General features: G+C 44.3%; 1 protein-coding gene and 1 long non-coding RNA gene across 2 annotated transcripts in view; one reads left to right on the forward strand and one right to left on the reverse strand.

Moving 5' to 3' along the window:
* The first annotated feature begins 6,313 nt into the window (after positions 1-6,313).
* Positions 6,314-19,449, forward strand: KHDRBS1 (KH RNA binding domain containing, signal transduction associated 1). The gene is made up of 8 exons (XM_019547800.1): positions 6,314-7,112; positions 7,737-7,853; positions 10,045-10,191; positions 12,385-12,521; positions 13,409-13,622; positions 15,097-15,164; positions 15,484-15,542; positions 18,132-19,449. Exons 1-8 carry the CDS (start codon positions 6,966-6,968, stop codon positions 18,227-18,229), a joined length of 987 nt encoding a protein of 328 aa, XP_019403345.1. The 5' UTR covers positions 6,314-6,965; the 3' UTR covers positions 18,230-19,449.
* Positions 19,450-19,642: 193 nt separating this feature from the next.
* The window catches only part of LOC109318496, a 98,544-nt gene continuing 90,598 nt past the window's right edge, over positions 19,643-27,588 (reverse strand). Inside the window, exon 4 of the long non-coding RNA XR_002103264.1 lies at positions 19,643-19,861. This is a non-coding gene — a long non-coding RNA (uncharacterized LOC109318496). The remainder of the gene's footprint in view (positions 19,862-27,588) is intronic.

A 27,588-nucleotide genomic window follows, 5' to 3' on the forward strand; every position in this document is an offset into this window, starting at 1 on the left:
CCACAGTGAGTCGGTGAAAGGCAGACGGAGAAGTTTCTCGGGGCACAGCCCCCTCCCAGGACCAACCCCTGGGCGAGATGGAGAAACGGCCGCCTTTGTTCTGCGCCTGGCGCGGTTGCGGGCTGCATGCTGGCTTGGCTGCCCCGGAGGCAAACCCCTGAGGTGGGGGGGAGGGGAGATTCGTTAAGCATCTGGCAGAGGATTTCGCCCTTACACCTATTAATGAAAACGGCGCGCTTCTTGCGAGCTGCCTGATGACGCCCCAGTTCCTTTCACGCGACAATGCTGGTGCTGAGGCGGGGATGGGTGTATGACATTGCCTGCCGATTCTAAGGGAGTTGCTGCAGTGTATCAGTAATTGCTGGTGTACATCTGATTCCCATATCGAATAACTTTAAAACCTTATTTTGATCCAAACTTGATTGCTTTTGCTCCCTGCCGTCTTCAGCCGCCTGATGTGCAGCTGCGCTCTGCTTGCTCTGTGGGGTGAAGGAAATGTTAGGAACTTCCTATTCTTCCTGGCAGATTGGTGTCCTCAGCCCACTCGGCAAAGATTCGGGTGCCGAGTGCTGAGGTTTTATATCAGATGTTTTCTTAATCCGAACAACCAGGCTTGTGAATTATATAGGTACACTTACCTGTGCAGTTAATCATTGCTTATCATTTAAGAATCCTTTGTTGTTTTTCCTGTGCTGCAAAATCAGTTTGCTTGTTTGGATTGCCTTGAAACGTGTGGCATCTAGGATGGCATTAGTCAAATTTTGAGGTCAGATGAGCAAAGAATTCTTGATGCAGCTGTTAAAAAATGAATTTTACAAGATCAATTTATAATTCTCCTTGTGGCCGCCTCCTCCCCTGCCCCACTGCTCTTTGGTCACTCAGCATATCTTGCTCAATCAAGAGGTGCTGTATAATATCAGTGTTGAAAAAGTTGTTAGCCTTAATTTGGAATTTTAGGTTGGGGCTAAAGAGACTGAAAAATGTAAATATGGCCAGAGCAGGTTTCTGAGGCAAAAGGGTTTTTCAAGCAGACTCTTAAAATAGCTGTGGTTACTGAACTAGAGCTGTGTCTGTACACTCTAAATTGGAGCCTTACAGCTAGCTGTTTTCAGACAATGCATGTTCTTGCCTCTGCTTGCATTTCCCAGAAACTCCCCTTGGAAGTTTTGTCCTGAAATGAGAACTGTTGGCTCAAGAGCAGTATTTTGAAGTACTCTAAAATGCACATGCAAACTCCAGTTTTACTTTAAAAATATTATCAAGAAAATCAGCAGATTTAGAGGACAAATGAATGGTCTATAATGTAATTGGTTTCCTGATCAATGGACAAGAGAGCTATTTTCTCTCCCCACATGAACATGGGGATCCTGATACATGGCTTCATCATGAGAGCTGGGTGTGTGTTAGCCCTTTTACTGACTTTATAATCTAGGATTATGGGTCATCAGAGCAGTGAGTGTGATGAAGGGATCATTAGAGCAGTGTCACAGCAGTTTAGGGATGTCTGAGCAACTGGAAACAATGGAAAACCTTAGAACAATGAGAAGGAATATAGGCAATAAAAAAGTTCACTGAAGAGTGGGATGGAAAGGAGGAGGGGTCAGAGCTTTGCAGTGGCAAATGTTGAGGAGTAAGGTCTCTATTGATATCTTTAAAAAAATCCCCACTGATACTGTCCTAGTCCCCGCACTGTTCTGTATCCTCTTCCCAGTTCCTCAGCCTATAGGTGGGTCCTGTGCTGATGGTTGTTGTTCTGTGTGAAGGAAACCTGTTTTGACATGCAGAGAAATAAATAAAGGGAACACAGTTTAGGAGCAGTAAACAGGATATCCCAAGCCAGGTTTCCCTATCTGCCACCTCCAGCTCTGTGGCAGTAGTTACCCCATAATTGGATGGAATAACTACTGTCAAGGACCAGAAGGGGAGTAGGTCAGTTGGAGTGAAGTGCATGGGAGCGATGAAAAGCTCATAGTGGAAGGGACAGCCCAAAACCTTTGTTAATGTAGCGGTACGGTTGCCTGGTACTGCCTTTTGCCCTTCCAGAATGTGGACAGTAGTAGCTAAATGTAAAACTTGGAGAACCAGGAAGGGAAGGACTTAAGGTATCCCTTCTTCCCTCCCCCCCCAGCATGCGTTCTTTAAGACAAATCTTGGGTTTGTGTCGGGTGTAATGAATGGGAGCAGCCTAGGTTCCATTGCAGATGTGGTTGTTGCCCATCACTAAGCCCTGGAGACCATAGAAACATATGTCTCTGTGCAGCTGACAGTCCCCATGGCAAGAAGGCATCCTTATGTACTTCTGCAGAAATTGGCTGCCACATTCAGGACTGAAATGAGGCATGTTAGATCCCTCAAGGTAGGGATGTGCTGTTCCTTACAGCTCTGGTCCAGGCTGTATTGCTCCACTTCGCACTGTGAACACAGATGGGGTGTGTGCAGATAAATGCTGGAATTCAGCTCTGTAGAACACAGCACACTGGCACATTCTTAATCCTTCTGCTAATCGCTATTCATATATTCTGAGATTTTTAAGGCAGAAGGGGATCATGAGGTCATCTTATCTGACCTTCTAGATAACACAGGTCAGAACATTTCTCCCAGTTACTCTCCTGCTTTACCTAATAATCTGTTTCTTTTCCTAAAGCATTTCTTTGAACATTGTTCAGTCTTAACTTGAACATAGAAATTACCACTTCCATCATTAGATGAATGTTTTGCACCATCTTTACTAAAAAGCCCCCCAGAGGCTCTTGCCAGCTTAGCCGGAGGCAGAGTAGAGGTGTTATTAAGGTGGCATGTATCTTAATTCATTTCCTGACTTTAAAGGGTTTAAGTTTAGCCCTGTTCTGTAAGAGTATGAACCACCTCTGGGTATCTTTAACTCTTATTGTTATCCTTTGGGCATTGACCATGTTATTTAAGAATAGACTTGCCAAATGAGCTAAGAATGTCTTGTTAAATATCTGCAGCTTTTGCAGAAATAAAATGCTTGAGTAGGAGTCCCACTGCCTCAGTAGAATCTCAATAGTTCCCCCTCTGTGTAACGTTCCTAAAGTAGAACTGTTTGTCACTTAATCCTGCAAATGAGACCGTACTGCTTTTCATGCCATCAGTGTAGTCCTTAGATGATTATATCTTATTTTCTTATGCAATTCAGTCAACTTCAAAAGCTACAAGTCTGGAAAGAACTAATATTTTTCCATAGTTTAAAAAAAAAGAAAATCAAGTTCTGTTGTGTTTTGACTGCTGGCCTTTTTTTATGGCAGCCTTTTCTATAGTTGATTCAGTTATTGACCTACTATATAAAAGGGTGATCTATTATAAGTGGGAATTTCCTTTAATTTATCAGTTTTAAAAAAAGTGGGAGGGGCTGGCTCTTTAAAAGCTAGCCCCATTATCAAAAAAGCTGCTGTAATTCACAGGAAGAGTCATAAGTTATCTTCCAGAACTACTTCCTTGCTATCCTAAATAATCTGCATGATATGTCACTTCTTAATATCTGTATCCAGATAAAACTTTTCTTTTCTTATTAAGCTGATGGGTAGCTTTTTAACAAATTTGGCTATTTTGGAAAATGTTTTGCACTCGTACATCAAGGGGAAAATAGTTTTACACGTTGGAATGAATTTATTAGCAGTATATACAGCCCAGAATTTCTAGGTCATACTCCTGAAATTCTGTTATGCTAGTGTAAAGAAGCCTGCTTAATCGGAGAAGTTGCTTTAATAATGCCATCATTACAGTTTGGTTTGCATTACAAAACCAGATTATTACTAGGTTGGATGATGTATAAATGGTATTGACGTCCTAGCTTGACAGAGTGACTAGTGTGGAAACTAAACTAAATCCTGCAGTGTTTCTTCTGACATGGGCTGAAGTCACTAGGAAAACTAAATATTGCAGCTGCCTTCCTGAAATCTCAATGGCAAATAAACAGAGGTATTAGGTTTCAGCACTGGCGTGCAACTTTCACAAGATTATATATATTCCTAACTGGATTAAAGTTATCTTCTGCTGTTAAGAGACGTGAGAGAGGAATGTGTGTTCAGAGCAGCTCTCACTTGGTGAGTCACTTTTATAATTTTCAGTATCATGCATGTATGATTTCATCTACCAGTATGAAATGAAAAGTGATCACTTTTTTGTGATGTCACCCAGCAAGCAACTGTCACATTGGTTTGTAATGTCAGCCTTTAAGTTCTTCAGATGAAGTAGGAAAAAGTTGCATCTTATATTTCCAATGGTGGCAGGAGGAAGCGCGGAAAGAAATGCCACTGGACTCCGCTGTTCACTTCTTAGGGTCCTGTAAAAGAGGAGGACGACTCAGATTTGGGTTTGAGAGACAAACTGTCTTCAAAGAATTGTACAGAGTTCATTGATCCACTTAACAACATTTTTCCAGGAGGTTTCCAAGGTTTCTGCTGGAAAGGGTTCTAGACCAAATTGTCAGGCGCAAAGCTCAGATTATCATCCTTCCCACCTCCCAAATTGTTTTGTATCAATTCTCCTTTTCTTCTGCACTAAATGCCAGGAGGCCTGTAGTTCTTCTGGGTCTAAAGGTATTGCTGGGGTTTTTTTCCCTCACTCTCCCGATAAGTAGGTAAAATTCTGCTGTAGCTTCATCACAAAGAGCCTGACTCAGGCAAAGAATATCTGCACCTTTCAGCATCCTCCTGGACTTCTCCCAGCTCTGAATTCAGTGTAGCATTTTCTCTACATGGGTTGATGCATCTTGTGATAAGAGTCAAAGGTTGTCTGTTTTCCATGCATTTATCGTCCTGTGATCCTGATAAGAGAGTTAACATTTCTGATACCTCTGCTGCCTCCAACTGATTTCTCAGAACTGAGGATGCTGTTTGATGTGGGGCTAATGAAAAGTACCCCTCATTCTGCATTGTCAGCTAACAAATGCTTTGAGTCTGTCCTCACTTCAGATGATGCAGGAGCCTTTGGGGGTTAGATAGGAACAAAAATATGACTGTTTTAGTTTTAATATCTGTTGCCTTTTGTGGGCCAAGATATAAACTTTTTGACTCCATGAAACTCAGGGAACAGAAAATATTTTCCATTATTGAAGTGTTGTTGGAAGTGGAGCAAAAGATTGGAATCTGTCCCAAAGGCTCTAAAGTATTTAAGACACAAGCAAATCTGGGATGCAAGTGAAAAGTTGAAGAGTTAAAATGTGACCCTTAACGGGAGTGTGCAAATATGTAGATGTCCTGTGGGAGGGTAAGAGTAAACGCTGCATTGAGTTTAGAGCTGAGAGAAGTCCAAGAGGATGCTGAAAGGTGCAGATACTCTGTGCTTAAACCAGGCTCTTCATGGTAAAGCTACAGCAGGATCTCACTTACTTATCTGGAGAGTGAGAAGACGAGAGTAGTGCCTTTAGAGTCAGAGAAACTATGGGCCTCCTGGCATTCAGTGCCGAAGAAAATGTAGCTCTGTCTCAAGGGGATGGTGAGAGAGTAAGGGTTCTTTCCCCCCCAGGATGCTTATGTGGTATATTTCGACCTTGACTTCCTGCAGCTGATAATATGGAAGCTGGTTTTCTAGGGCAGGTTGATTTTTTTTTTTTTTTTTTTATGCTCATCTGATGAGATTGAGACAGTTCAGTAGGAGTCCAGAAAGCAATTCCTGGTGGAAAGCTATGTTGCTGCTTGGAAACAGACTTAAAAGGACTGCTTACATTAGAAACATGCGCCGGTTTTCTTGTCTATCATCAAAGCGATCTCTAGTAGCAAAGTATGTCTTTTGAATTGTAAGTTCTATCTCTCGTGAAAAGAACCATGTTTTAACATTCCCTTCTGAAAATTTTCTTTAAAAAAAATTTTAAATGTATTACCATCCTTCACTTAGAAACCTACCGATCCTTGAGACCCAAGGAAGAACCGTCTGAGCAGGTTTTCTGTTCTCGGATTCTCGGTGTTTCATTTCACTGGAAGTCTCACCACTGTCCACAACCAGGAGAGTCTAGAAGTTCTAGTTCCTACTTGTTCTGTTCATAGAAAAGCATGTTTCAGAGAAACTTGGGATTCAATCCAAATCTGTCTAAAACTGAAACAGTTTCAGTGTCCCCCCTCAACATATTTCTCTGTCTTTTTCCCAAGGCTGTGCATTTATAAAGTATAACAAGTAAAAATTAAACTGCGCTTGGTTAAGGTTGACAGCATGTTTCCACTCCCATTTTTTTTGTAGGCTCTTAACTTGTTAAACCGACACAACTAAAAGCTGTACTTCCATCTGTGCGCAGTATCTTGTGGGGGGCACTTGAATTTGGCTTGGTTTAACTGGATTAGGACTCCATTAAAGTTAAATTGGCACAGCCGTTCTTAAGCTAAAATGGACCCATCCATGTGGGTTGACATCACTTGAACTAAACCATGGAAAAATGCAGCTTCATGTAAAATGGTGCAACTTTTTCATACAGGAGGCTGTAGACTAACTTTCTAATAAACTTGATTCTCATGTGGTTGCAACCCTGAAGTGGGGTTTGTAGAACCAGCGAGCTTGGGACTGGCTTCTTCTAGGTGCATTCAAGGTTTCAGGTGGGTGTTTTATTTGTCACAGAGACAGGTTGTATTTTAGTGGGTTTGTAGGTAATGGAGGATATTGCATAGATTTGTACTGCAGATATGGCCTGTAGGGAGCACTTTGTAGATTTATATTGTACTAATGCGTTGAATTTGAAGGGTTTGTGCTCTTTTCCTGCTGAGGGGTGCTTATAACATACTCCATCTCTTGCTTATTTTTATCTAACGATGTCCTGTGGTCTTGCCCTCTGGCCTGAGATTTTTAGAACAGATAAACTTAACCAGGATAGACCAGGTCAGCTGTCTTATTAACACTGTCCTAATCCAGTTGCTGCAGTTATCATTGTGAACATATTCACAGAGAATTTAGGGTGGCGTAGCCTGTCAAGACACAGCTGAGTGTAGCCTGTTGGTTCAGTTTGGAGAACATAAATTATGCTATTTTTATCTCATTTAGAAATTGAAAAAATTCAGAAGGGTGAAACGAAGAAGGATGAGGAGGAGAACTACCTGGATTTGTTTTCTCACAAGAACATGAAGCTGAAAGAACGAGTTCTGATACCTGTCAAACAGTACCCCAAGGTGAGGGCCAGAAAAGAACTGGCGTATCTTTGATTTTCACATAAGCACATCTTCCACATTGTGCCTAGCTTTTGTGGGTTGTACATCTGAATCTGTCAGCAAGTAGTGGCTTTGGGTCAGCATAAGTTATGCTAGTCCCATGCTCTCTGTGGAATGCCTCCTATGCAAGCTTGGAGTATCTTATTTCTAATTTTTTGCATTCCTGAAACGTCTTTAGGATCAGCGTGTGAAAAGCAATGAGTAGTTATGATCTGTCGTAGCTAGAGTAGTGTTTCACCCGTAGATCTCTCTACATATTTTAAAATTAAGACAACCTCCAACTCCAATTTTGCTGCCCATAAAAGGGTGGCAGCATAGAAATGAGAACTAAATAGATTGAACTAATTTAGCACAAGTTTCTGGCAAAATTAATTTTCTCATTAAAAGAATATTGTGGTCAGTTGCAAATTTTTCCCATAAGACTTTTTTTTTTTCTTCATATCTTCTGCAATGTGAAGGTAAGTATGGCCTCATTAAACTTCGTGTGTGTACTGCATTGGACATGTCCATGAAACCTGTGCTGTACTAGCAGCAGCCCTTAACTGCACTCAGCTTTAAGACTAAATTCTGCTTGTCCCCTGTTAGTTTAACTTTGTTGGGAAGATTTTGGGACCTCAAGGCAACACTATCAAGAGACTTCAGGAAGAAACTGGTGCAAAGATCTCTGTGCTTGGAAAAGGTTCAATGAGAGACAAAGCAAAGGTAAGGGCAGCAGACTTGGAACTAATATATTTGTGCACGTTGCCTTTCACTGAGGGGTCAAAGCATTTTACATGATTGGAAATGATTAGAAGTCCTGCGAGAGGGCTTCTTCCCTGATGGGAGGTCCTTGAAGAGCTAAAACAGATGTGTTTTTGAAGGGAGGAGACGTAGTTAAACTTCTTGCAGTAAATGTGACGTGTAGAAACCATTAATCTCTTATTGTTCTGTGTGTCTTTAGGGTGCACGACTGTTTCTTTTTGAAGATGAACTGCAAAGATAAAATAATCAAATAAAATTCTAGTTATCTTTACTTGGTGCCCCCATTAACTGAGCGGTGGGAAGAAAGCTCACTGAAGAAGCAAATTATTTTTAAAAACGTGAGCACACAAGCAACTTTTCCCCTCTGAAATCCTCTGGATGTATGCCAGTTCACTGAAGATGTCAAAGACTGGTGCATTCTAAGTGATGTTTAGAGAATCAAAATGTCAGGGGAATTTCAGAAAAGAAAAATGAAAGGAATTCCTCTTCTGCTTGCCCCCAAAGTCTGGTTAATATGGGCTGTCAACATTGAATTAAATCACAGCTTCTATTTTAACACTCTGCAGGTCACCTCTACATTTTAGACTTTTTTTCCCCAACTTAGTGACTGCTGAGTGAATTTAGGCACTTAACAACAACGCCTATTTGGAAAACCGCAAGCATGTTTGATGTGACTACAGTTTTTCATTGCAAAGGCAGTGCCTAGGGGAAGAGTGTGGTACAGAAGGGAATAGTCATACCCACATGTGGCTATCTGCTGGAAAAAAAAGTGGTGCATCAGTGTATTAGAAGTATTACCACCACTTCTTTCAGGCTGATATGAAGTTGTAGACTTGTGGGTGAATAGATTAGCTGCTTGTGATAAAACTACTAGATAGGAATATTGTTGCTGATGTGACTTGAGCCCACCTGTGCATTTAAGATTGGTGACTGTATTGCAAAGATATAGAAAGCATTTTCCCCAAAGAAAATAGGAGTAGCTGTTAATGGTAAACCAAAAGGTAAAACCACTGACTAGTATAGCAAGCCCCACAAATCACGTTATACAGGAAGAAGCAATAAAGCTAACCCAGACTCAATTGGTGAAATCATGTATAGCCTTTTAAAATTTTATGAGCTGACTTTTCAGAGGTTCTGAGCACCCACAGCATACACTGCAGTCAATGGGAGGAATAAATGTACAGCAGTCAAAAAGGTCTATTAGTGCCTTTGGGGAAGACACTTTTTAAATGCTCATCTGTATTAAATTATCTGTTTTGTTGTGGGAAGCTAGTCCATTCTTGTTGTACCTCACATTGTCACTGGTATCTTCTGTTTGCCTAGCCTCTTTTACTTCATTCATGTACCATATGCCTTAATTTTCTCTAGCCCTGCTCTTAATACTAGAGTTTCAATAGGTCAGCAATTAATCAAATTCCTTGAATAGAAAATTTGTTTTAACTACTGTCCCACATCAGTAACTGTATAAAAGGGCTGGGGTGGGTGGGGAATTAACTGCAGTATCACATTAGATTCTTGGAATTTTCTCTTCACTCCTATGATCCTAAGATGGGGAAAATCAGCTCCTTTTACTTTACTGCTCAGATTAGAGCTTAGGAATTTGTTCTTCCTGTGCAGAACCAGGTAGAAGAACATGAAGTGGAGCAGAATTATTAATGACTACTTAGATAGGATGGTAAAGAGGTTGAAAGTCAGACTGTCTCTGAACTGGTACTATTAGAAATACAGCTGACAGCATGCTGTGTGTCAAAGCAAGAACTCTGACTTATTCATCTATAACATATTGATTATTATTGAATGGCTCGTTGCCGTTTATCTTATGCTTCCATACAGACTTTTCTGTCTTTTAACTGAAATATTCACCCAGGCTTGACAAGTGGCATTGCATAATCACACCCCCAAATCCAGTATGCAGTTATCTCATGGCTGTCAATTGTCTCATTGGAGACCAGAACACCTTGTTTATGTTTTTTTTAGTAGGAATAATACTTAGTGCTCAGTAAGCAGTAGGCCATTCATGGCAAGACACGCCTGAAAAATGTTCCTCTGGATGGTCATATACTGCTAGTCAGGGCCTAGTTAGCAGGTTTATAGAGAGAAGATCTTTTTGCATTTTATACAGCCTGATGAAATTGAAACATATTTTTTCCAGGAGGAAGATCTGCGCAAAGGGGGAGATCCCAAATATGCTCATTTAAATATGGATCTGCATGTTTTCATTGAAGTCTTTGGACCCCCTTGTGAGGCCTATGCACTCATGGCACATGCCATGGAAGAGGTCAAGAAATTCCTTGTTCCGGTATGTACAACTTGGCTCTTTTCAAAGTGGAAGCATATTTTTGAGGGGAGGGGTTATGGTTTTTATTATTGTTTTGGTTTTTTTAAGCTGCCTCATGGATTTCATAGACTTTAGGGCTGGAAGGGACCTCGGAAGATCATCGAATCCAGCCCCCTGCCCCAAGGGCAGGAAGTCAGCTGGGGTCATAGGATCCCAGCAAGAAAAACATCCAAGTTTCTCTTGAAGGCATTCAAAGTAGGTGCTTGAACCACCTCGGGCGGCAGGCCGTTCCAGACCTTGGGGGTTTGGACAGTAAAGAAGTTCTTCCTTATGTCCAGCCTGAAACATTCTTGCAGGAGTTTATAATCCTTCAACCTTGTAATTGCTTGGGGCGCTCTGGTGAACAAATATTCCCCCAGATCCTGGTGAACACCCCTTATAAACTTATAGGTGGCCATCAGATTGCCCCTGAGCCTGCACTTTTCCAGATTGAAAAGTCCCATGGCTCTCAGTTAAGAGACTAGCTGTAAAGCTGGTGTGTCTCTGGCTTCTGTGTAATGCCCTAACTACAGTGGATTGGAATATAGGTTTGGTAGAAGTTACTTCATAATTGGCTTCTTTGTGGTTTCTTGTTCTGTTTTTGGAAGCATAAAGGACCAATATTAGACTGGGTATTGCAGCAGATGGGCTACTCTCCTGACCCCATATGGTAATTTTACAAAGAGAACAGTCTTAGTTGTGACCTACAGAAGACAGACCTTCCAAGGGGCAGGATTAGGAGCACATGGCCTTGAACTGCAGCAGAGGAAATTTACACTGTAGATTAGGAAGAATTTTGTCACTACATGGGTGGTCAAGCACTGGAACAGGGTATCTAGTGAAGTCATGGACTATCCGACCGTGGAAGCTTTCAAGAGCAGGATGGACAGGTACTTGGCTGGGATGGCAGTCTAGGATGATGCTGCCTTGAGCAGGAGGGCTGGACTAGATGACCAAATGAGGTCCTTCCAGCCCCACATTCCCATGATTCTACAGGGAAAGAGGTTTCTTGGATGAGTACCACTCATCACTTGAAATTTCCAGGGAGATCTCTAGGTGAAGCTTCATTAGCTGGTCCCAGATGCACAGTATGTGGATGGGCTTGTAAGGAACTTCAAAGTTCTGGAAGAAGAGCTAGCAACCTGTTAGCTCTCACTAGTTTTGATCTGGACTTCACTTCGTAGGACAGAAGAACATCTTAATCTATTCTGACAAAGACACAAAAGAGTTTGGAGGGCAGTAAACTTAAAGACAAGTATAACTAGCATGGAAATCTGGTCAGATTTTAAATCCCAGTAGCTCTTAAGTCAACTCTTCTATCTTTTTTAATGGGTTTGACATAAGATGATTCATGGCAATTTATCGGGCATCTTAGGAACATTTTTTATTCCTTTGGAGATGTTTCTTCCATTGCCTGAGCTTCCAAGACCCTTGCTTTCACTTTTGGCATTTTGTTGTTTGGATGTAACGTAGCAACTCTAAAGCTTCGGTTTTGACCAGTCCCACGCTTTTTGGGGATGGTCTGGGCATCTCGAGGCAAAACTGCGACTTTGGTAGAAACGAAAGAGGGGAGCAGGCATGTAGAGCTCATGACATTTGATTAGCAGAGCTAGAGGTTCGACCTTCTCTAATTCCCTGGATGAAAGACCCGAGTGATGGCAGAAACAAACACAGCTCTTTTCCTTATCCCCCTATTCTGTGAAGACCCAACTGTAGGAGATTTTTTGCTTTGCAGTGTTGCCCTGGCAGCTGTAAGGGATGCCCTCAGACTGTTATTGGAAACTTGAACTATGTCTGGGGTCGGACAGGCACAACAGCTTCTGTTGGGTTAATAGACTCTTCTGCCAAATCCCAAAGTAGTATTCCCTGGGGAAAGGAATATGTTTGAAGCAGAGAAGCGCTGTGTTCACAGAAATGTGAGAAGGCACTATGGACGGTAGTGCCAATCGGAATTTCCTCTGCATCGGGCTGCATCTCATTCTGTCTGGAGCATAGCGGTGCATTTTCACACAGAAGCATTTTGCTGACAGTGAGCTGACATGGCTTTAAAATGGGACTGTAGACACTTCTGGACCTCTGCTGTGGCTCTCTGCAGCTCTCTGGTGAGGATGCTTGGAGATGGTAACCTGTGACCTTGTGCTGGAAGTTGACTTTCTCTTTCCCTGTTCTCCCCAGGATATGATGGATGATATCTGCCAGGAGCAGTTTCTGGAGCTGTCCTATCTGAATGGTGTGCCAGAGCCAGCACGTGGTCGAGGGGTCCCCGTGAGAGGAAGAGGAGCAGCTCCCCCTCCTCCTCCACCTGTTCCAAGGTAACTCTGGAAAGCACAAATGCTGGTAGTGGGAAGTCATGTTAACAATATTGCTGAACTAGGCTGATCTTTGTTGCTTATGAACTCCAGCTGTTGGACCTTTTTGTACTACAGGGGCTGCTTCTCTTAAATCAGGAGTTATGACATTGCCTGTTCTAGCAATAGGTGTGCTGGGACGGAGGTTATAAGGTTTAATGAATGTTAATTGGGTTTTTTGGTATCTGAAATGAAGTAGCTTTACAGCAGCCTTGTAGAAATTGCATTTGCATCTGCTTTCTAAAACTGCGGGGAAGGTGAAGCCAAAGCTTAATTTTGAAGCCTATTGGATGGTTGTCTTCTGTCAGCTCCTATAATAGACTTAAATTGCAAATTCTGAGCATAACTCCCTTGGAAAGCAATATGCTGCTACTGTTTCTCTTCTCAAGGCACTGGACTAAATTGGTGGTGAAGTTGTGCTGTCACAGTGCCACTGTAGCTAGCATGTTTTTCCAAATGGAGCACAAGAGAAACAGCTGCTTCTGTCTAAATGTCTGGTGCTCTTACATAGCCAGCCATCTATCTCATCATTACATCTTTATGGCCCCATAGGTCCCTCCTGCTCTATCTGATGTGTCCGAAGAGGCTTATGGTACATTTTGAAGGAAGGTCCAGGGCTACTTTTCTAGGTGTCAGAATTAATTTTTAGTGCAAAGGCCACCTTGGGTTCTGTGCATTTATACGGCACCTGGGAACGTGGTTCTTGGCTGTGACTCTAGGGCGGTTAGGTGTTGTGATAACACAGGCCACGGTGCGGTGGGAGGGCGTACATGCACACAGGTGAACTGAGTTAGGGAGTCACCCCTGAGTCCTACAGCACATGACTGTTCCTGTTCCCTTTTTCTTTGCAGGGGGCGTGGTGTTGGTCCTCCTCCTCCTCCTCCTCGTGGTGCCCTGGTGCGAGGAGCCCCGGTGAGAGGTGCCATAGCCAGAGGAGCTACGGTGGCCCGGGGCGTACCCCCTCCACCAGCTGTAAGGGGTGCCCCTGCACCAAGGGCTCGTGCAGCAGGCATCCAGAGAATACCGCTGCCTCCTCCCCCGGCACCAGAAACCTACGAAGAATACGTAAGGAGCTGCCTACTCATGCCAGACCTGCCGACAGGCAAAATAACCTCGTGTTGGATACTGCTGTTGTTATTATCAGGCCTTGTGGTCCTGCTTAGCAGCAAGCATGGGTGCCAGGCAGAGTGACCTTACTTCCCCCTTCAACCATTGTTTTCTTGCCTTCCTCCTAAATGCTCCCAGAGGAAAATCATTACAATTCAACTGAAGTGTGGCCAAGACGTGTATTTTAACATAAATACTATTGGTGGGGAGGGGAATCGGAATACCTCCGCAGGAAGCTTCTTGTATAAGCAGGGAGCCCTGGAGTCTTTGGAGTGCACAGCAAGAGCTTAAAAATGAGAATAAACTCTGATAAATCTCTGCCACCAGTATGGCCAGGCTTATAGCCCCAGCGTTTTGTTAACTGAATGTTGACTCTTGGCATTTTAAAGAGAGACTGACAGCCTTGCTTTAGGTGACGAACAGCAGATATTTGGGAACCCGTTTACAAAGGCTGAGATTTCTTTTAAAAATATCCCGCTTTCTCCTGGCTCTTGTTTCTCTGCCTAGCAGTTTCTCGTCTGATTTACCTTGCAACGGTGTTCTCTGCCACCGAGTTGTACAAGCCTTCTGGCATAACTTGAATTTGTAGTGTAGACAGGATGCAGCATGCAACATTTTGCCTGACTTCTGCATGCCTGATGGAATAGGACAGTATGGCTCAGTTCCTCCCACATCACAAAACTATAAACCAGGTTTTTGACACTCTGGGGTGGGTTGATCTTTTTGTTTGTGTGCTATTTTTTAAAGCAGTCTTAAATTGGCAGTTTTAATCTGTTTTAATCAGCTTTCTCATTTGAGTTCCAGGGCTTTTGGTAACAAACTTGTGCTCTGATTGGTTGTTACAATTGTTAAAAACCATGTAGATTTGAACTAAATGCACCCTTTACAGCAGATGTTGTAGCCTTTTGCTATGCATGAGGGGATGCTATAACTGGTGCCAGTGTCACATACCCTATGGCACAATCCTCACAGGATCACACTTTGATGTAGTATGTGACCTCTTGTACCATGCTTACAAAGCTTGACCTGAAATGTTTTCCCAGTGATTTTTCTTTTATACAAAGGGCCGCACAGCTTGTAACTCAGCTTATTGATAGTCTCCTGGATTAAGCATTTTTAGTGCCATTTTTTAACAAGATTGTGTTTAGGCCTGAACACATTGTGAATTAATACTGGTGTCCTTTTAAACAGGCTGATTTTTTTAAAAGCAATGAAAAATAATCCAGTTTAAAAAAAAAAAATGTTTTGGGGTGAGATTGAGGGGGTGGTATATCAGTTTTCCTGGGCTCTTTCAGGTGCTGAGTCCCATTGGATGTGCCAGCAGTTCCAAGTTCTTGTAAAAAGCATTTCAGACTAAATTGCATTTTACTGTTCTCCTTGGGATGGATGAGACCCTCCACATGAATACTTCTATGTCACCATCTGTTTTCAGGGCTATGATGATGCTTATGCTGATCAGAGTTACGAGGGTTACGAAGGTTACTACAGCCAGGGCCAAGGGTAAGTTTGTCATCTGTCCCTTTAGTGACAGAATTGCATGACTTGCACAACTTGCAGGTAGAAAGGAAACGTGTCTACTTCCTCTCCCTTTTTGAGGCTGAGGGGAGTGACTTGTTCTTCTTGTTTTCTAGTGTGTTGGAACGTGTCTTGAGCAGTGGATGCTTATCCACAGTAGTTGGGAGGCTTCAGCAGCTTCTATTGAGTCATTGCACAGTTTTGCAGCATGCTCAGGAGGGAGGTTCGCCTGAACTTGAATGCTCAAGCTGTTGGGCTGTAGAAATGTTTCCTTCCACGTAACGAATTTCCTTTTGTCTTTCAGGGATACAGAATACTATGATTATGGACACGGGGAGGCACAAGAATCTTATGAAGCTTACGGTATGTCTGGGAACAGTGAGATAAGGGGCTAAAGTTCAATGGGAGTTGCTTTAAGGCAGAAACGGTGAAGGAAGTTCTGAGCAGCGTGCAGGAAACTGCGGATGATGGAGATGTAGTGGGACGGGGTAGGGAACCAGCCTTTGTGGGAAAATATTTGCATTCCAAAACCGTAGGTTGAAATGACAATTGCAGTGAGGCCACGCATCTTGGCTGTTATCTAGCCTCTCACAGAGGTGACCTTTTTCAAGTCCCACTGTCTTTCACTGGTAGGATGTCTTTTAATTTCCACAGAAGTGCACTGTTTTTGGAATTTCTCTGTTCCAGGGAAGGCTCCACAACTGGAGACCTGGATTTGCACCTACAAGATGACTTTCATTGCATTTGGGTTTGCATGGTTCCTGTTTTATGGAGCTGTATGAATCCACAGCTCCATTTGTGCTTTATCCTCCAAAACCCCTACAACTGACACTGACTGCAGTAAATGGTTGCTTGGAAGGTGGTTTTTAATTTAGTAGTAAGACTTCCCTTTAACTTGGTGCAGCACTGTTGGTCTCCGGTGGCTTCTGTACCCACGGCCTATGAAACCTGGCTAGTAGAAGTATGCTTGAGGTGAAGGACTGTGCCTTAAATCTGCACTCACTGACTAGAACAATGGCTGATCCTGCAAAATGAGAATTTAGTTGAACTGAAGTTCTTTTGGGGGCGGGGGGGTCAACCGTTTTGGCCGGTGTGCCACAAAGGAAGCCTCATGACCTCTGCAAATGCTGCTCCAATTCCCCTCTCCTGCCCAAGCTGCTGCTGCTCTGCTTTCTGCTCCCTCCCTGGTCTTTGACTTGCCACACAAAGGGTGCCCGTGCCACTCGTGATACCCCTGCTGCAAGCTGTCCACCCTTGTGCTAGGCTTCGTGAGCTGCTCTTGGCTGTAGGGCAAAAAGAGAGATACCTGGTCTCCTGTCTTGCTGTTCAAACCATCAGGAGCTAAAACCACTACACAAATCTCTTTTCTATATTAAAAGCAGCCTCCAGTCAGTGCAGAGGAAGTGAGTTCCAAGGGGGATGTATTTTAAATTAGGCTTTGAGTCTCAGGTATGTTCAAGGTGAGGAGAGAGATGGTTAGTTGAGTGTATTTCAGGGCTCAGAAGCAGAAGTAAGACTTTCCTGCTTCAGGAATGATCTGTGAGCAAGACTTGTCTCTAAATACCCTCTGGTCCATACTTTTGTGGAGCTTAAATTCAGATGCCAAAGCAAAGACTGTTTTCTGTTTTAAGGTAAATGTGAATAGACGGCTGCTGTCCAATATTGGGTATCTCTCATGCCTTTTTTTTTAGAATGGCTGTTAAATGCTTTGGTTTGCTGCCTGAGTTGGTCACGCAGCACAAAGAGTTTTTTTGTGCTCCTACTTGGTAAGAGAGCAGTGTGTGGCATTTTGCCGGGGGCGGGGGGGTTCAGTCCATGATATAAAGGGCCAAACTGCACATAGTAGGCTTGGCACGAAGTTGCCACAGTTAATCTGTTTATCCACAGTGATTTCCTTTTGGTCTCTGCTTCCATGAAAACAAAATTAGAAAAATAAATTGTGTCTCCGGCATGGAGGCTGCTTCGAGGGAGATGGGAAGGTGTCCCACAAGAGTGGAAATGGAGCGCTGGGCTTGCCTGGTGGATATTTATTTCACCAGAACCAGTGACCCGCAGAGAGAATAGCAGACATGCAAATACAGATATCCCAAGCACAAGCTATCCTGAAATTGGAGCTTGGCTTTCTCAGGCTTCAGCTGCAGGTGAACTGGACTTGAACTGGTTTTTGCAGTTACTTATGCAGGAGAAGGATGTTTTGAAGGTATTCGTCTGTCTTACCAAAAGGTTTTTATCATCATCATTAATACGTGTCAGGGCACAGGCAGTGGTTCGGGAATAGTGCTCGATCTCAGGAACCAGGCTGTCAATTAGTAAAACCACGCTGGAGACGTTTCCTTGGTAGTAGAAGCAGCGTGATGGAGTGAGGAATATCTGGCAGAAAGCGGAGCAGTATCTGAACGTTTGGTGCAAGATTCCTGCCGTTGCTGGGAGCATTCGCAATCTGTTGTTTGTGTGGGCTTGTGCTTGCGTTAAAAGGGAGGGGGGTGTCTTGTAGCCCTGAAATTGGAGGTGACGCATTCTAAAATGCCGCTGGAAGGGCTGTCATTTTTGTGACCTTAGATGAGGCCAACTGCCAGAGCTGCTTCAGGAACTGGACTCGGTTTCAAATACCTTGATAGGACGTGGAATGCGTAAGCCAGAGATACTCAGCTTGTCCAGGGGCATTTATTCGACGACTCCCGAAGGGTGGCCCCACAAGCGATCTTTGCGAAACAGTTTTGGAAAACGGGAGGGTGCCCAGCATGCAGCTAGCGTCCCTTGTAGCAGAACTTCCGGGCCAGCGTCCCCAGGGTTTGGAGCCGGGAGAGCCCTGGGAAGATGGATGCTCTTGGACGTCACGGCACCGGCGGTATCAGCACCCCAGGCGGGTGCTCTGCCCAGCACGCCGCAGTGACATGCAGCTCTGCCGGGGAGTGTGCTGCGTGTTTTGACGTGTTGCTTTCTTTCCTGCAGGCCAAGATGACTGGAATGGGACAAGGCCCTCCTTGAAGGCCCCGCCGGCTAGGCCAGTGAAAGGGGCCTACAGAGAGCACCCCTACGGACGCTATTAAAACAAACATGAGGGAAAAATATCAGTTATGAGCAAACAGTTGTTACTGATTCTTGTATCTCCCAGGATTCCTGTTGCTTTGCCCACACCAGACAAGTAATTGTCTAACTGTTTTTCTTCGTGGCCCTCTTTTTCTCCCACTCCATCCTCACCCCGCATTCTGGCTTCTGTACGTAGTATTTTAAAATGAGTTAAATAGATTTAGAAGACCGACTTTAATTTTTTTTAAGTGTGTAGACTGCTTTTCTTTCTCTGTTGTTTAGATATTAAAAAAAAAACAAAAAAACTGTACTTTTTTTAATACAAAAAAGTTGAGTTAAAAAAAAAAATGTTAGTTTCCAAAGTGACATGCTTGCTTAACAGTTATGAAGTTAAGGTTTTTGTTAACCTTTTAAGTTTGGTTTTTAAGCAACCCGTAAAAATTGTAGTTGCAGAATCCCAAAGTAGGCTACATTTCAAAATTCAGGGCTGTTTTTAAGAAGTTAAAATCATAATGTAACGGTAGTGGCTGCCACCGTTTAAAAATAAATTCAGATATCAAACTTTCCTTAAAAGCAGATGGCTGGTGACTCTATAAGTTTAAATTTTAATACAAAGGATCCTCATAACAAATTAAATAGCCTTTTTTTTTTTTAAGTTAATTGACTTAAAAGGAATTAGGTTTGTTAAATTGACTTTTCTTATGTGGGTTTTGAAATCTAGCCCCGAATGTGCAGTGTTGAGAGACGCTTGGGAATCAGGTTTTTCCAGTGAGGGGTTCTTACCTTGGTTCTGCGTGGAGAACTTCTTAAGGAAAGAGCAAATTTTGACTCCACGGCTCTGTCTTAATTGCCCAGCGTTGGAAATTAGGAAGCAAAGTATTAAATGAATAGCTCTGAGTTCTGTAAAACTTACAGACTTCTCATCCTAGGGCGTTTGGGGCAGGTCGCACAGTGCAAGCTTTTTAAAATTGGCAGAGCTGTTGATATTTAGCAATCCCAGCTACTTGTTCAAGTGCATCTCAACACTAGCTTTACATAAAAAGGGACACTGCAGCTGAAAAATGAGGAAAAAGTTCACTTTGTACATAGGTTAAAGTCCTAATGGGATTTGTACACTGTCCTCCCACATTGTTCTTGAAGATTAAATGCTACATGTGTAAGTCTGCCTAAATAGGTAGCTAAAACTTGTCAAAATGTCTGCAGCAGTTTGTCAATAAAGTTTAGTCCTTTTTTAATCAAAGTAAATGTGATGAATTGTCATTTTTTGTCGAGCAATAAAATAGCTTTTCTCTTTCAAATAAAATTTAAATTAATGCTAAAGTTAATGGTCTTTTTTTAAAAACAAAAACATGGAGACTTCTAAAATGGTGTTTTTTACTTTTTTTTTTTCTGTAACTTACCAAAAGTTCTCAAGCTCTCGTGAATGAGCTGTCTTTTTTTTTTTTTTTAAAAAGGGAAAAAAACCCCAAAAAGTGTTTTTCACCCCCTGGAAGTTGTTGAAAGCAGTTTGAGCCAGCGCTCATGCAGAAATCTGACTTCTGTAAAACTGGCAGCTGGAAGAAATGTTTCTGGTTCGTGACTTGAGCTAATGACTTAGGTGGCCTCAGCATTCTTCAGACGGCCGACTCCACGTGGAGTCTGAAATAGATGCTCTAAAAGTAGAAGGATAAAGTGAATGCTGAAAAGTCCAGGGCCTAGCTACTGAGCAGAGGAAAGGGAGCTGATCCTTGGTTTTGTATTAACACAACTAACCCTTGCTTTAAGACGATGCTTTAAGTACTTGTGGTGGCCTTCACCTGGGAAGCCAGTTACAAACCCTTGGTGGTTTTGAGAAGTTATGCAAGCAACTGCTCTTAATCTCCTTCTGAGACGGTACAATAGGTTAAAGTAAACTGCTGTGTAGAAAAATGTAAGATGGTTTTATTTCCCTCCTCTGCAAAAAAAAAAAAACAAACAAATCTGGCATTTTTAAGGGGAAAAGAGACACAAACTGCTCGGGGGTGAAAAATTTATATTAGTACATTAGCATCCAAACTGCTTGTCGCAGCGCATGACTGAGGGGAATACTTTAAAAACAAAAAGTTGTATTTGTAGTTTGTTATTAAAGTGTAAATAACTGAATTTTCCACAATGGTTTGGAGTCAGCTTTCAGGGCATAATGTCTGTCTTGATGAAAAGATCACCCTATGCCCCCCTTTTAAAGGAAAATTATCGCAGGAGAATCAGGATGTGTAAAGCTAACATGCATCGCAAAACCCAAAAGGTAACCTAAATGTCTGATTTTAATAGCGCATTTCTCTTTTACATAAACTGTGACGGCAATTTGCATAAACGTTATTGAAGCAATTCTTCAAGTGTTAATTTTAATGTAAAATTTTGCAGCAACAAAAGATGTTTAAAAATAGACATTTAAAAAAAAACAACCACGTGCTTCTGCATAAATTAACGATAACTTTTAATATTGTGCCCTTTGTAATGCACTGTAATGTCATGTGGGCAAAAAGGAATGGAAAAAAGTTTCAAAAATGTAAAATGCCAACGACGGTAGAGAGTCCTGCTACTGCCCAAAAAATTCTGCTCAGTTATTTAAAATGTAAAAAAATAATAATAATAATAATAATGTCGGCCCATATAGACCCCAATACTGCTATTCACTGAGATGTTGAGAGCTCCGCTTGAGTTGCATGTTTTCCTTCCTGTGTAAATTGCATGCAGGGATCTTTTATTCTTGTGTGTGTTCTTCTTTGAATCCATTTCCGCTAAGATTTCTGACAGTCCTTTTCTCAACTTCCAGGCGTCGTACGTGGCTGCGAGTCACCTGAGTGAAGATGTGTGCGTGGTAAATGCCAGCGGGGTAGGTGACTTGGTTTATTTTTGGATCCTGGAGTGAGCTGCTAACATCTTCTGTGTAGGAAGCGAGGGGGTGGGAGGGTGGCACCATCTGAAGTGCTAAATAGAAGCAGTTCTTCATATGCCTACAGAAAAACTAGACTCCTTATTTTTTCCAAACGGCCACTTAGGGGGCTAAAGAGCTTGCCGAGATTGTGGCTGTAGTAGGCACATGTCTGAAGCTCTCCCATAGTGCCCTGGCCAGAGTGGATTTGGAGCGAGGCAGATCTCTGGAGCTGACTCGCTGCTCTCTGCAGATAGGATTCATTCCAATGCCAGCGTAAGGCAGCTTTGGCTGGATTTGCTATCCCACATAGTTGAGCGTGGTGGTGTTTGTAGGAAGGAACCCTTGCGTGACTCTGACAAGTAAATTATGGTCATCCAAATTTGGGAGCCAGTTCTCCCTGTTTTAAATCTGAGCCATGGCCGCAGCTTGACACCGGTGGGATTCTGAGATGTACACTAGCTGCTGACTGGGATTTTTATGGGCTCTGCTTTTGTTAAAAATCCCACTGGCACAGGAGTTTCAGTCGCTGGTCTCCAAACCCAGCTGGAACTTGACTCGGCCACCAGTCCTGGAGGACTGCACATGCCCCGCAGCAGCAGGTGGAACCATTTGAGCCCACTGCGGGTCGGATAACCTGCCACCACCTTTGGCTGTCAGTTATTTTCTGGACTGACAGTAGAGGAGCTCCCTCTGGCGGCTACTGTGGTCTTGGTGGCTTGTATACAACCATGTGGCACCTTTCATTGGACAGAAACCCAGCCTTTCCCTCAAAGGCACCGGTGTCCAAACTGCAGGGTCAGGGCCCAGTCTCTAGCACCCAAACACAGTGGCTTAAATGCTCAGTTTTGGGATATCCAGCTACTTCCTTTGGTGACTTGAGACCATTGCAAATTCTCTGAGGTTCCCAAAGAAAAAGAATTCCAGGGTGATAGTTCCCTGTTAACTGCAGCACAAGTAAAGCACTGAAGTCTTGAAATACATGAGGACCTGGAAGCACTTTTAAACAGATTTATCTTGCATGGTACTGTAGAGATAGAAAACAAGCATCTCTAATCTTATCGGCAAGAGGGGGAGGATGCTGATGGTCTGAAAATTCATCTATTGGTTTCCTGTCGTATTAAAAATGCATAATGATTTCAGTAGTCTGCTCAGTTAGAATTTGTTTGCAGTGCAGCTGTGTTAGGCCATCCATTTCCTTGTACCAATTCTTTTCCCATTTCTCTCTTAATAGGCACAACCTTTATTTCCTGCGGAAAAGATTTGATAGAGATCACCTATTATGATGCAATTTTTTTACCCAGTAGAAGTGGATCTTGTGACACTGCCATTTGGAGCATATACATTTCCTCTACATTTAGTTCCTACATATATTGGGTGATCTCTTGTGTAACAGATTGTTATGGAGGGGCGTACATTTTGTGCAATGCAAAGACCTGTATTTGCCTAAAGGGGCTTGGGAACATGTGCGGCTTCAAATCTCCTCCATTCATCTTGTAGTGTGGCTGTAAGGAGAGCCTTGGCCTGGTGAATGACAAACTGGCTTTAGGATGACCACAGAGTAATCCAGATTGGATTCTTTCTAAAATACCTGCTCTAATTCAGCCAGAAATCATGGGAGTGACACAGGACTTGCTGAATGAAATCCTTTGGCCCATTATGCTGGTGATTTAGAGGGGTCCATTCTAGTCACTATACATGTTATTTATTAAAAGTATCTTTCTCTTTTATACGCTAATGTTTTCTATGGAGCATGTTTCTACAGGCTTTATCAAATGCCTTATTTTTTACCTTTGAATTGGTATCCTAAAATTAAGCTGTGATAAGAGAAGCTCTTCCAAGGAGGCAGTAGGTTCTAGAGATCCCAGCACAAGTAGAGACTCTTCTGTGCCTACACATAGTGTAAAGCTGCTTGTCCCAGACAACACGCTGAGGGGGTGAAAGCGAGCTGAGCAGATGTCCCAGCACTAAGAGCATGTTTTCCCAAAGAATAACAGACTGCATCATTTCCCTTTCTGGAGACTGAATCGTTCTACGTCTGCTCCTTACGTTTTGGCTTCTGATTCCTGTTCAGATTTTTTAATAAAGCAAATAGCTGAGAGACAGCATCTTGTTTTACAGCCTTGCTATAACATCCTTGCCTCCTCTGAAACCTCATAGGGAGTACGGTCAGTAGGATGGAGGGAATCGCTGTCTTGCTATAGTTGTCTGGCACAGTATTTTGCTCTAGATCCAGATAGGTTAAAGCTGTTACAAAGCAGCACATGTGAAGGCTGAGGCCAGCTTGGTTTTGAGCAAACCCAGGCTCATGAAAAAAGGCCTCATGTTTTAATGCAATAAACAATGGGGCTAGGCCATATGAGGGAATGGGTTGCAGAGCAGAGTTGGGGAGAAGTGGAAAGTGAGGATTATTTTATGCTCCCTGTCATTTTAAGATGCTGGGCTTTGTCTAAAACCTGCCGACGGTCTGGTGACATGGAGGCCTTATAAGGCTTCCAACAGGAGTCAGGGAACAGTGTCCCAGGGTAAGAAATGGGCTGCTGCAACCGCAACACTGCCTGCCTCTTCAACTATCTGGGCTGGGACATGCAGGTGAGAAATATGAAGTACTATGAGCAAAAGGAAATGCTTCAGTAAGCTGGGCAAGCCACAAGCTATGAGCAGGGGGTAGAGTCTGGAGAGGGAGAGAGATGACTGCAGATCTACAAATAAGACTGTGTTGTCGTATTTAAACAATACATTTACTTCCAGCAGCTTGCTTACATGTCTCTTCAGCCTGGAACCCAGTGATCAACCAGGGTCCTGCAGCACCCTGGGATGTCTGGAGATTTTTTTCAGGGGTGCTGTGGGGTGCCATGCAATATTAGCACTGCTAGGTGTGCAAACATGATTCTCAAGATAAACCCAGTGCTGTGTTCAGACGAGTAGAGGTTTGGTTCCCTGGGGACAACTAGAAGCGGGACCCCTTGTGCCACTGCTAGTTGTGCGGGGAGTGCCCATGCCATGCACCCCCTGGTGTGCAACAGATTACCCCGGGTGAGGTAGGGGAAGTTGGGGCCAGCACAGGTGGTGGCCCTAGCAGCCTTACCTGTCAGTTGGGGAAGTTGCAAGTGTGTCACGTCTGCAGCTTGGAGCCTGGCTGGCAGCTGGAATGTGGCTCCACCCTGCCAGGCTCCGGTTTTGGTTGGCACATGCTGTCCCTGCATGTGACGCTCTGCCTGTTTTCTGTGCTGGGGTTTTTGACCCCTGGATCTCAACTTCTTGCAAAACCATTGAGTTTCTTGGAAATGAGACTAGGATGGCTGAGCCTCCTTCCTCAAAGTTGGCTGGAACATGGAACCTCATTAGCTGACACACCTAATCTTTCAGAGCTGCAGGCATTTTGCGTGTATTAGAAGAACACGGGAGCCTGCTTCATCCACTTCAGAAGCTATATAAGGCAAGTGTGATTATTTTTTTTTTGGTTTTGTTTCCCTGGTATTGAAATGCAAAGCATCTCTCGCAGCTTAGCTATGACTTCCCCAGCTAGCTACACAAATGCATTGTGAGGCTTGCTAAATAAATACACAGGTTGCACACTGAAACGCTGATGTTTGATGTGCCATCAGTAATTGCTACTTCCTGCCCTTCCAATGGCAAAGAATGTTAATGAGTTGAATCCATCCCTTGAAGCGGATGTCTGAGCATCTTTAGTGAGTATGACAGACGTGGTGCAGGTTGGCAAAGCCAATGCCCTTCACCTAATGCTGCCACGTTGAAATTCCCGTTTTATCAATCACGGCTGCCTCCAGCCTGAGTGGAGGTGGGCACACGGATTGTATAATGGCTTGTCTGCACTGTAGCATCAACTACCCATAGTGCAAGCTGCTGGAGAAGACAGTGGAGATTAGATGAAAGCAAGTCATAGCTTGCGAATGACTGCTGCACAGGAGCTAGCAAGAAACTGCACAGGCTGATATTTAGCAATAGGTGTTAGCCATAAGTTTAAGATGGTTCTAGTTCTTCCCTGGAGATGAAGGAATAAAGTCCTGACTGTGACTTGACACATTTTCAAAGGTGCGAGAGAGTTTTGTTAATGCTAATTTCTCCTGCAGTGGCATCGCTGTTCTTGCCTGAAGTCGCAATGGATGAAATCTGCAGTGGTAGATGAGATGGGGACGTTAGATGTACAGCAGCTTGTGTCCTCTACACACGTGACTACAGTACCTCCCTCCAGGTGCTGCACCCGATGCCACGATGCCTTGAAATGCCTCCTGCACACTTAGCACGTCTGACACCAGGAAAGCTCCATGCCTTGAAATCGCGAAGGGTCAGGCAGTAAACAAATGCAGTAGGACAGGAATAGCTTGACATCCGAAACCTGGCGGGTGCAAAGCCTGAAGGACTGTGTGGGGGTCAGAGCTCTCAACAGTGCTGAGAATCCTTCAGGCCTCTCCAGCTCAAGGAGCTTTGCAAAGGCTTGGACTAACTTGTTACGCCAGCAGCTCGTGGTGTCTTTCATCTTGGCTTTTAAATCTTTGATCAGAACAACTGACTCTGGTAAGAACTCCACACCAATCCATCTGAAAAGCAACTGCTTTTCCTAGGAAAAAAGGGAGCAAAAGGAGGCTTGCGCAGCCCAGCCTGCCTCTCAACTGTCTGTGAAAGGACTTTTAGGAGAGGGAGCGATACCCAGGGAGTTGGGGCTCACAAAGTACCTAGAGACAGCAGTGCTGAGCTCTGCTGCTGCTGCTGGGGGTGCCAGACTTCCCTTTTTACCCGTGTTCAGGGAGCAGCACATTTTCCCTCTTCCTCTGCTGCAGTCAGAGCCCTGGAGTCTGGTCGTTCGCTGCTGGGGTCATAAGTAGATTGGTCCCAAAATGAGACGTCGACACAAAGGTGGGGGGAGGCAGTTGGTTACCTCGTCCTGTGCTCTGTAGTCTTGGGTACCCAGGTTGTCGCTGTATTGGTCTAGAGGCGAAAGGAATCAATTCGTAGTAGAGGTGATGTCTTTTATTAGACCAACTCGGTTTTTGCCCCCCCCCCCCCCAAAAACTTTTTTGGCAAAAATCGAGTTGGTCTAATAAAAGACATCACCTCTACCGTGAGTTATGATTCCTGTAGTCTATGGGCATTTATACACATCTTTGTCCTGCAGCGTGCTGGAGATCTGGCGGGTCAGAGCAGACTCAATTAACCGAGTCTGCTCCGCACACAAGCTGACGTGCAGTGTGCCGAGTCGTATGCAGTTGTGTAAGCAGTGCATCAGTGAACAGAAAATGGCTGCAGTGTGCTTTTCGAACTAAAACACCTCCGATATGTTTCAGTTCAAAACTGCCCCACCACCACTTTCTCAGCACTGACGCACGTTTTGCTGCTTATTCAACTGCATGTGCCGCAGTCCCAGGTGCTTTTAAAGCCCGTGGGGCTGCAGTGCTAGTGTGGGCAAATGCCCTTAGAGCCCAACAGAGGGAGCAAGCATGTGGTGTGCACAAGCTCTGCAGATGTTTTGGATCCCAGATGTGCAGTGACCCTGATTATTGTTAATAGGAGGCCAGTGTCCTGCCAGGCTACCCGCACCAAACTGGTTTGTAAAAGGACAATATGGCAAGGGACAGACGGCAGTCATGAGCGTGCTGCTAACCAGGCGCTGCACAGCACCTGACCTGAGCTGAGCTGGCCACCGTGTGGGCTCCAAGGTGGTTTGAGATGAAGCCCAATAAATTCAGCTTTCCTGCGTGCAGCTTCCCTGGGGAAGCCCCCTGCCTTCTCGCACCATCCCGGCTGCCTGCACGGTGCACCAGGGAGGAGTGGCCCAGTCACCCCCAGTTAAATACCACACTGTATCCTGCCGCTTGACAGCAGGGCAGGTTAAATGTTGCGCCACTAAAACCCCAGGCACCAATAAGACAGGTCCCAGGGAAAGAGAGTGCTACAAGCTGTTAACCAGCCCTGGGCGGTCATGCTGGCACGCAGCACGGGCTGCCCGTAGCCCCGAGACGGCTGGTTTTGGACCTTCGAAACGACATCTGGCATTACGGTGACAGTCGTCGGTGGTGTCCGCGCCAGCCCGGGGTGCCCTGCCGAGCCAGGGAAGAGCGTCTCGTGCGGGAAAGCCAGCGGGTCGGATGGGAGGGGTGTCCGGACCACCGGGGCTGTGCTGTGGCCCCGGTACGGCCCCAGACCATGGCCTCGCTACAGGGGTGGGGGCAGCGGGGCCCAGGCTCCCACCTAGGCATGTGGTTCTCAACCGGGCCCGGGGCGAGGCTGGCTGTGGGGCCCCCTTGGGCCCGGGCCCTGCCCAGCACCGCCTAGCTCCAGTCGAGCACCTCCAGCTCCAGCTGAGCACCCTTATTTTCAAGGACAAACTTCCCCAGTTGAGCGCCCCCAACCCGAGCTGAGCACCTGCTCCTCTAACCCCAGCTGAGCAGCCTTATTTTCGAGGATAAACTCCCCCAGGCAAACCCTTCTTCCCCACCCCCCACTGGGCAGTGGGAGTTAGTGGTT

The sequence above is a fragment of the Crocodylus porosus genome, unplaced genomic scaffold, assembly GCF_001723895.1.
Source record: "Crocodylus porosus isolate Cpor-Errol unplaced genomic scaffold, CroPor_comp1, whole genome shotgun sequence".
In the NCBI taxonomy this organism is placed as follows: domain Eukaryota; kingdom Metazoa; phylum Chordata; order Crocodylia; family Crocodylidae; genus Crocodylus; species Crocodylus porosus.

Coding starts and splice junctions, on each gene's coding strand:
- KHDRBS1 (XM_019547800.1), top strand. CDS start 6,966: ATGCTATTTTTATCTCATTTAGAAATTGAAAAAATTCAGAAGGGTGAA. Junction 7,113..7,736: donor CTGTCAAACAGTACCCCAAG/GTGAGGGCCAGA, acceptor GTCCCCTGTTAG/TTTAACTTTGTTGGGAAGAT. Junction 15,165..15,483: donor TACTACAGCCAGGGCCAAGG/GTAAGTTTGTCA, acceptor TTTGTCTTTCAG/GGATACAGAATACTATGATT.